The sequence below is a fragment of the Populus alba genome, chromosome 17 (genome assembly GCF_005239225.2).
Source record: "Populus alba chromosome 17, ASM523922v2, whole genome shotgun sequence".
NCBI classification, from domain to species: domain Eukaryota; kingdom Viridiplantae; phylum Streptophyta; class Magnoliopsida; order Malpighiales; family Salicaceae; genus Populus; species Populus alba.
The window spans coordinates 18,468,870-18,478,782 of record NC_133300.1 but is presented as its reverse complement, the minus strand read 5'-3'; the positions used below and the strand labels follow the sequence as shown (position 1 = coordinate 18,478,782).

At 33.4% G+C, this 9,913-nt stretch overlaps 1 protein-coding gene across 1 annotated transcript; it reads left to right on the top strand.

Annotated features, from left to right (window-relative positions):
* The first annotated feature begins 4,956 nt into the window (after window positions 1–4,956).
* On the top strand, window positions 4,957–7,189 carry LOC118060405 (patatin-like protein 2). The gene is made up of 6 exons (XM_035073628.2): window positions 4,957–5,238; window positions 5,506–5,687; window positions 5,774–6,122; window positions 6,214–6,516; window positions 6,612–6,784; window positions 6,871–7,189. Exons 1-6 carry the CDS (start codon window positions 5,098–5,100, stop codon window positions 6,932–6,934), a joined length of 1,212 nt encoding a protein of 403 aa, XP_034929519.1. The 5' UTR covers window positions 4,957–5,097; the 3' UTR covers window positions 6,935–7,189.
* Window positions 7,190–9,913: the final 2,724 nt, after the last annotated feature.

Sequence of the window (9,913 nt, the reverse complement as noted above, 5' to 3'; positions counted from 1 at the left end):
GCATAATTCTCTGCTTCAACTTGAGCAATCTTTTGTTAATTGGTCTCCATTCGACGGTCAGTTAACATTATCTTCAAGCACAGCTGGTCTAACTTAGAACAGCCATAAACTTAATTAGAAGAAACAAAAGTAGCACTGGGCAACACGAAACCTCCTAGCACAAATTGTATCATGATGCTAAGAAATTAGCCAAAAATGTGCTGAAGGGCAAAAGAAAACACCAAAGAATGCAATTAATATAATACTTAAAGATTTCGAAAGTATTTTTGTATCTATCCTAGAAAACCACTTTAGATTTAATTTCCAACAAAGCAGTCTTCGATTTGATTCTCTAAGGTCTTTGATACCGTAAGTTAGCGTCTTCTTCTTTGAGACCTCAAACCCTATCCTTCTGTGAGGCTGCTGGGAACAATATTTTGACCATCGCGTGTCCTTTTGTCTTGAAAAAATTAACAAACAATTTCCATGCATGGAAACTTCATGCTTGTGTGATATGTGGTGATGAAACAAACAGCCAGGTACTGAATATTCAGGTATAATTATTCCTTGACAAGGAATTGAACTGGAAATTCAAATGATGCTGTCACCGTAAGGATGTACTTACATAAAAAGCTTTTGGACAAAATGCATAATATCATATCTAAAACTTTTCCAAACCATGGGGCACATGATCCCTCAAAGCAGGTATATCTGAAAATAATACAAATTTATTCATGAAACCTTATCTAATAATTTATTTTGAGTTTAACTAATTATTTAGTATGATATTAAAAAATTATGAGAAAGCTTTTAATGTTCAAAACGCTAAGAACTTATAAAGTATTTAACCTCTTAAACTCTTATTCATTGATATTCCATATGATTGAATGTTTATGTTGTTTTTGGGTTTCCGATTGAATATTTTTTGTGTTTTTTATTTTTTTTGTTCGTTCTGTATATATATTTTTTGTTGAATCTATTTTGGCTTTAGGTCTTTGTTTTGGTTTGTTCTTAGGTCAACCCTACTAGGTCATAACCGGGTTAGTCATTAGATCTTATTTGTTTTTTGTTAAGGTTTTTTTTTTTTAAGAGTTTGTTTGACAAACACCCCTTAATCCATTGGTGATTATTTTACCGACAAATTCAGAAATTATCTGTAAACAAAATTTGTTTCATTCCGTTGTTTCAGTGGCGTTTTCCATGTACGCAATTAGAAAAAGAAATGCTAGTTAACTAGAAAGAATAATATATATATGTTGCAAGACTTGCAGTTGAGACTACACGTGAATTGTAGTTTAGAATGATTAGGTGATGGAACTTAGTGGCATGATTGATAGAAATCCCAATGGATTGAAAATATTTCTTTATTAGATTGATGCACTTTCTTGTTAATCAAGCACTTTGAAATCATATGCTTTGATTCAAACCCTAAATAATGAATCAAATGTCCGACTTCAAAATATATGAATTTCAATTCGTAAAAGGCGACGTTCTCATACAATAGAAAAACTAATATTAAAAAATTAATTGAAGCGGCTATGTCTTGCCAAAAAAAAAAATTCAAAATTAGTTTGTTAGTTCAAGCAATAACCTAAATTAATATTCAAAATTTTGTTATACTAATATAGACTCCCTACTGTTGATTCAAATACAATTGATAGTTTCTCATTCTATGTTATTATAGAATGTATATCATGTATATCTATACATAGGATATTAATGTAATGTAGGATTAATCCAATGTTGTAATCCCTATGGTTACTACTGTATTCTGCCCTACCTATATAAATAGGAAAGGTTGGCTAAGGCTAAACCTAAGACATTCAGTAATTCTCAACTTGGTATCAGAGCCAAAATAAATTAAAACACTTAGCCGGCAACCTTCTCCTTCTCTACAGCAATGGATTCTTCTCAGCCGGCAGCCCTTTCCTCCTCTGCAGCAGCCCCTGCTGTCCCACCTCCTTCGCTACAATTTTCTTCTTCAGCCGCAGGACAGCTCTCTTCTTCAGCCTCAATTATGCAGTGGCCACAGCACACTAATATTGGCCATGCTCTTCTCAATCCGGACAATGCTCCTCTGCTCAATCCAGACAATGCTCCTCTTTTTTCTGCCACCAATTCGGCTTCTGCCGACTCTGCCTCTGCTGCCAGCTCTCCCCTTGCGGCAGCTTCTTCACCGGATTCTTCTCCTGGACTAAATCTGGTGGTGGATTTCTCCGCCTATCCGTTGCATCATGACACCTCTGTCATGCCTCCTTCACCTGCGTCACAGCCAGTTCTCAACCGACACCCTATGATCCTTCGATCACGACAGCCAAAACATGCCAATATGGTGTCCTCTGCTGCCTCTACTGCAGCTGTTTCTCGGGTATTGCTCTCTCCCTCCTCTGAACCTGTTGCCTTTTCTGATGCAGATAAGTATGTGGCTTGGCATGATGCCATGTGTGATGAGATCAAGGCTTTACGATCCAATTGTACTTGGTCTCTAGTGCCCTTTCATCCATCGATGAATGTTGTGGGCAGCCGATGGGTATATCGTATCAAACGTCGTATTGATGGCAGCATCGAACGGTATAAAGCCCGTCTAGTTGCTAGAGGTTTTACTCAACAGGAAGGCATTGATTATTCTGAAACTTTCAGCCCCGTTATTAAGCAGGCCACCGTCAGATTAGTCTTTTCCATTGCAGTTTCCCGCAATTGAAAGATCCATCAGCTTGATATTCATAATGCTTTTCTCAATGGTGTTCTTACTGAAGAGGTCTACATGAAACAACCTCCAGGTTTTGTTGATTCTACTCTTCCATCTCATGTGTGCAGGTTGCACAAGTCACTATATGGTTTAAAACAGGCACCAAGGGCATGGTACACTCGTCTGAGTGATTTTTTACTCTCTATTGGTTTCCTTGCCTCCAAGGTTGACACTTCCCTGTTTATCTTATCTGATGGCACTAATATCTTCTATCTTCTCGTCTATGTTGATGATATTCTGCTTACAGGCAGCAACTCTGCCATGCTCCATCATCTAGTCCAGTTACTAAGCTCTGAATTCAAGCTACGTGACTTAGGTGATGTTCACTACTTTCTAGGTATTGAAGTTCAGTCTACAGGTATGGGTCTGATGTTGCGCCAACAAAAATATATTCTTGACATCCTCACTCGGGCTGGTATGACTTCCTGCAAACCGGTTGACACTCCAGTTTCTCCCTCTAAACTTGCTCTACAGCCAGATCATCCATTTTCTGATCCCACACGGTTTCGTCAAATTGTGGGTGCTCTCCAGTATCTTACATTCACTCGCCCAGATATCTGTTTTGCTGTTAACAGAGTCTGTCAGTACATGCATGCTCCTACAGATTTCCATTGGGCTGCTGTTAAACGCATACTCCGTTATCTCAAAGGAACGGCTTCTTATGGTTTTCATATCACTCGAGGTACCTCCTTTGCTCTTCATGGTTTTACAGATGCTGATTGGGCTGGGAGTATTGATGATCGCAAGTCTACGGGTGGTTATCTTGTTTTCTTTGGTCAAACACCGATTTCCTGGAAATCCGGCGAGCAACGTACAGTTGCTCGCTCTTCCACTGAGGCTGAGTATAAAGCCTTAGCAGATGGTACTGCTGAGGTCATCTGGCTTCAATATTTGTTAAAAGAATCATCTTCACATCCCTCATAAGATCATTGTTTCTATATTAATTTTCTTCAAGCTAACTATGTATATATTTTGTTACTCCATTGTGTTCTGATATATATGGGGCTGCACTTCCAAACCATTTTATCCTCTTCTTAGAAACATTAATCTACGTCAATTGTACAAAATGGAACAAATTGTACATAATAAGGAAGCTTTATTAATCACAGTTGTTATTAAATAGAGTGTAATATAAAATTATTTTTTGGGAACATATATAAAAAAATAAATTATTAGGTTGAATTGGTTTTTTGTTATAATATTATAATATTATTAACTAAGCGATTATACGTTTAAATATTATTTTTTATTTTAATTAATAAAAATTAATAATAATATAATGTGTGTTTATACAAATTTTAAACCTAAAAAATTATTAAGTTGAATTGATGTTTTATTAAAAAAAAAACATGCAGTTATGATCCTATCAAGACAATTGAAGACTTTGCTTAAGATTAATTATTGTTTTCGATCCATTGAAAATCACCTTTTATGCACGGTGTGTATGGAAGTTCAGAAAACGTTGAATAGACGCAAACAAAATGAAGCTTGGAAGGTGACGATGTAATGAAAAGTCGAAATGAGCAAATTGATAATCACACGCACATTCTAAGTGTGATAATCCAATTAATTTTCCTTGAATGCAATATTATATTAATGGTTTTGTTTGATCGGTCATCGGCTAGCTAAGACACGTATCACGAAGCTTGGTCCTTTGTTCTTTCACCCACAAAGCTATTAAAAATCTGAGTTCATATCCCTTTTTCTGACATGAATTCGTCGGTCCCTTTGGTTATAACTTTCGCTAAATCCCAATTTGATGCTAACAGGAGTTGTTTCTTCAAAAATAGATGCTTGAAGTCTTTAACCAAAAGAAAGCATTAAACTAAACCTTAATGGCCATTAGGAATCAAATTGGGGGAAATAACATGTTCAAATCCAACCAGTTGCACTAATGATCTTCATCAACTAACTTTTAGTGCCAGCAAAATACCTACCATTCTAATTTTAGTGTCTGCTTTCTTTGATTTGAGAATTTGGAATGTTCAATTGTACCCTTGGACCCAATTTGTAAGTGGTCCAACTTGAACCGTGTCAGCTAAGAACTGTTTGTGATAAGTACAGACAAGTAGGATCCATTCAAAATTGTTCCCGGCCCATCCAGGAAACTACAGAATGGTCAAATTTGGGGGAGAAAAGTCTTGGGAATTTGTTTGAAAATTCCAAACACCATGAAGGGTTAGAAGTCTATAAATACCTCAGCATCCCCTTTGGCAGATTGCAGGGTTACAACACTTAAACTATATTTGAGTATACTAGCAATCTCTCATCAAGCTCCCAGAAAGTTTACAATAAACCTAGATCTTCAACTCTTCCACTTACTAGGTCTCTTGATTCCCTCATTACATTTTCAGCATTTGTTTTTTAATATGGCTAACATGCAAACTCCAAGATCTCCCATTCAACCTCCAACTCGTGGAAACCAGATCACTGTTCTTAGCATCGATGGAGGTGGAATAAGAGGCATTATACCAGGAACTATCCTTGCCTTTTTAGAGTCTGAGCTTCAGGTAGAAAAGAAAACGGGCTCTTTTAGCACGTATACTAATGCATGTCAAATAGACATGCAAGATCTTGCGTGATTTTGTGTTTTCGGGTGCATGATCATATATAATAAAAACAATTAAGTTGAATGCGTGACGTAAGTTTAACACTAAAGAGTTTTTACATGCATCAATGTGTATATATATAGAACTGTGATGTTCGTTTATTTTCACACACTTAGAGTTTTATCTCCTGTTTGTATCACTGATTAGCTTTTCTATTCAAATTTACAGAAGCTGGATGGTGCAGATGCAAGGCTTGCAGACTACTTTGATGTGATTTCAGGGACTAGCACTGGCGGCCTCGTGACGGCTATGCTAGCTGCACCGAATAAGCAAAACCGCCCTTTGTTTGCTGCTAAAGACATCAATGACTTCTACCTTGAGAACTGCCCTAAAATATTTCCTCAAGACAGGTGATAATTAATTCTGATGATGAATTATTGCATTACAACTGATTTTTATCCATGAAGATACTAATTTAACTATTGTGTGCTAATAGCTCTCCGCTTGCCTCGGCTGCAAATCTGGTAAAGACTCTGAGAGGACCAAAGTATGATGGAAAATTCTTGCATAGTATTGTCAAGGAAAAGTTGGGAGATACATGGCTGCACCAGACATTGACAAATATTGTGATCCCAACGTTTGACATCAAGCGCCTCCAGCCAACTATCTTTTCTACCTATAATGTGAAGAATAACCCATCAACGGATGCCCTTTTGTCTGATATCTGCATTGGAACTTCAGCTGCCCCGACTTATCTTCCTGCTCATTATTTTGAAACCAAAGATCCATCGGGCAAAGTTAGAGATTTCAATCTTATTGATGGTGGTGTGGCAGCAAACAATCCAGTATGTTTATGATTTATCAATCTGCAAACACTTCTTGAGCTTCTATGAATAAAGAATCTTATATCATTCGATTCTTTTGTAATTTGATCAGACTTTAGTTGCCATCAGTGAAGTTTCAAAAGCAATCAATCAGGAGGGACCTGACTCCTACCGCATGAACCCAATGGAATATGGCCGATTTCTAGTCCTGTCCCTGGGCACTGGTACAGCAAAATCAGAAGAAAAGTACGATGCAGAAGAAGCAGCTAAATGGGGTCTCTTGGGATGGTTGACTAGTGATCATTCTACTCCATTAGTGGATGTTTTCACGCAAGCTAGTGCTGACATGGTTGATTTTCATATTTCCACTGTTTTTCAAGCCCTCAACTCAGAGGAAAATTATCTTCGAATTCAGGTGCTTATTTATCATGCTAATTCGTGATTAATTATTTATTCATGAAGCAAAGTGGGGAAATATAACCTTATAATACGTGTGAAAAATCAATGCAGGATGACACATTGACCGGAACGCTTTCATCTGTGGATGTTGCCACGAAAGAGAACTTGGAGAATCTTGTGAAAGTGGGCGAGGAATTGTTGAAGAAGCCAGTTTCAAGGGTGAATTTGGCTACTGGAGTCTTCGAACCTATCAATAAGATGACTAATGAAGAGGCTCTCAGAAAGTATAAATGAATGAATGATACTCTTTGTTTCATCTTGATTATTCTTTTATTTATTTATTTATTAAGTTTTTGTTTTGTTGGTGTAGGTTGGCTAAATTACTCTCGAGGGAGAAGCATCTTCGTGAGGCTAAGTCAACTGTTGGAAATTAAAGCTACTGCTCAAAAATGGACATGATTCATAAATAACTTGACTATTCATTTGTTGTTTTATTATTGAAAATTAAATTATTAGATGCAAATAAAATTTGGAAGATGTAATTTTTCACTTTGTAAGATAGTCTTCGAATAAAGATGCTATGCACATAGTATCCTCGATTTGTAATTTTATGTAATTTTTTTATTTTTTATTTTTGAAACATATGCAATGTAATTGTTTCATACCTTGAATATTGAATCATAGAATTCAACCAGACTTAAATATTTTCGTTTCCCAGCAAAAGCTGATATTCATTTCTTTGATTGATTATTTTAATATTATGTAGTAATTACCTAGTTATTCAAGGAATATTGTGAACAAATTATCAGAACGTAAACCAATAAAAATTTAGCAATTTAAGATAAAAATAGCAATACAGTTTGCTTTAGACAGAACATTTAATGGGTGATAATATCTTTACTTTTACGTAACCAGTCCCAAACCACAGAATCTTTGTTGACCAGTTAGGGTTCCTAGTGACTATAATACTATGTGGTGACTCCTCAAACAAGATATTTTTTCTAAAAGAACCAAATGCTAGAAATCTGTTCTTTTTTCCATAAACCAAGAGAATTATAATTTTTAGAGTCGTCGCGATGTCAAGTGCGACAACAATTACAATATAGTCTTTAAAATGAATAGATTTATGCAATAAGATCCTACATTATGTAATGAATTTGCATATATGGAATCATTTACATTCAACACTACTAGAATTTTTAGATTTACGGACAAAATTTTATATGTTAATATTTACACTCATAGTCTTTCGATACGTATTTTACTAACGGGCTTACAGACAGAAAGAGGTTGTCGGAAAAACTATTGTCAGTAATTGTGATGTGTCGATTAGTTCGTCAGTAATATAATCATTGATAAATTTACTAAAGCATGTTAATTAACAAAAAGAAATGAGCTTAATTTTGTTTTGAATGAAGCTGAGAAGAGATAAAACAAAAAACAAATCCATAAAGAATGTCAATTAACAAAAAAAAAAGTGAAAACTCAAAAGATAAAAGAAAACAAGAGTAGAAGAAGACATATTTGTGCGTGCAGGAGAAGAGAAAAGGAGGAGTTTAGGAGAGAAGAGAAAAATATTGAGGGGTATTGGGGTTTTTTATAGAAGAGAAAAAAGGAAGAGGAAAAGGAAGAAAGATGAAGAAAGAAGATTAAAAAAAAGAGGTATGTCTATTATAAAATTAACGATTCTAGTATTTTAATTGACTTTTTTACTAATAGATAATTAAATATTAATATTTTTAATCATTTTATCGGTAATTTTTCCTATAATATTTAATTTAATCAAAAAAATTTAGAAACCCCGCAAATTTCACCAATGACTTTTTAATTCATCAAAGATTTTTTTTGTGAATAGTAATTAACAATATAATTGAAAAGTGAACAATTTTAGAATTCTAAGAAAAATATCACCGGACTTAATCCACTGGTACTGATTCTGTATGTAATTGACAACATGAACAATGCAATTAAAAAGTGAGCAATCCCAAATCTCTTTGGAATATAGCGACGAACTTATTTTTTTTGTGCATCTGTTGGTATTTTATAGTTCCAATACTCTTTTAAATATTACCGGCAAATTTACAAATGAATTTTACAAACAAGTTAGTATCGTCGATAATGTTGTCATATAAATGACATATCATCATACTTTTTATCTTTTTTTAATTTCTTATTTTTTTGCTATAATCTTCTTGATATATACCGAGTAAATATTTTTGTCAGTATTTATCGATGGAAATGACAAGAAAATATTTTATCGGTAAAATTCATTATAATCTATTGACTGAAATATTATATCAGTATTTTCGTTTGCATTTGTAAATTTTAAGGTTGCGCAAAAACAATAAATAGTAAAAAAAATATTATCAAAACAATGGAGCTTACAATATGCGGCCAAAAGTACTAATATAATATATATTTCCATATTAAAGAATTTTTCATGTATTAATTTAAAATTTTAAGTTTGTCATGTCTTTATTTAAAATTTAAAATTATTAGTTTAAAATGTTTGCCATATACTATAATAGTATAAAATCATTTACGAAACTTCACCAAATAATTTTTTTTTGATGTGGTATCATTAATAACAAGTATAAATCCTATATATAATTTTGAGTTCTTCACTGGATAAAATTAAAATTATGGCATGTAAAAGTAATGATATATATAAGTTTCAAGTTTAAATTTTTTTTTCTTGATAGAGTGCATCAAAGATACTACAAACTTATTTTTTAAATCTCATTTAATAAACTAAGATTTTAGAATGAGATGATTATTTAAAATTATATATATTTCAAAATGCAGAATTTTAATTTGATTATTTACAAGCGACTTGCAGTTTAGAATGATTGGGGCGTTGAATTGATCATTAGAGGTCCAATTTCATCCCATTGGATTGAGAATATTTCTTTTGTAAATTCACGCACATTAAAATATAATATGCTTTAATTAAAATAATATTTAATGAGATGTTATTTTAAAATGTGCGAATTTCAATTTGTAAAAGGCAGCTAGCGTCGACTCATGTAACTGAAAAGATATATTAAAAAAAAAATGGTTTATTAATAAAATAATATTCAGAATTAGTAGGCTAGTTCAAACAATAACCTAAATTAGCATTTTTTATTGTTTGACTGTATCATAATTTCGCAAGTTAATTTCATAATCGGGAAGAACTTAGTAATTAAGAACTAATTGCTATTCAATCGATATTTCATTATATATTTCCATTCTCCTTGAAATTAAAAGAAAATAATATTTTAATAATAATATAAACTCTCTCCAGTTGATTCAAATACATTACTTGATAGTTTTTCATTTTATTTTTTGTCAATAAATCAATATCGTCACATCCAAAAACCTAATGTCCTAAGATCATAGTTTTTTATATTAATTATCTTCAAGCTAACTAT

Excerpts from the sequence above, each read along its gene's own strand:
- LOC118060405 (XM_035073628.2), top strand. The coding sequence starts at position 5,098 with ATGGCTAACATGCAAACTCCAAGATCTCCCATTCAACCTCCAACTCGT. Across the intron at positions 5,688-5,773 it reads AAAATATTTCCTCAAGACAG|CTCTCCGCTTGCCTCGGCTG; the intron begins GTGATAATTAAT and ends GTGTGCTAATAG. Across the intron at positions 6,517-6,611 it reads AAAATTATCTTCGAATTCAG|GATGACACATTGACCGGAAC; the intron begins GTGCTTATTTAT and ends AAATCAATGCAG.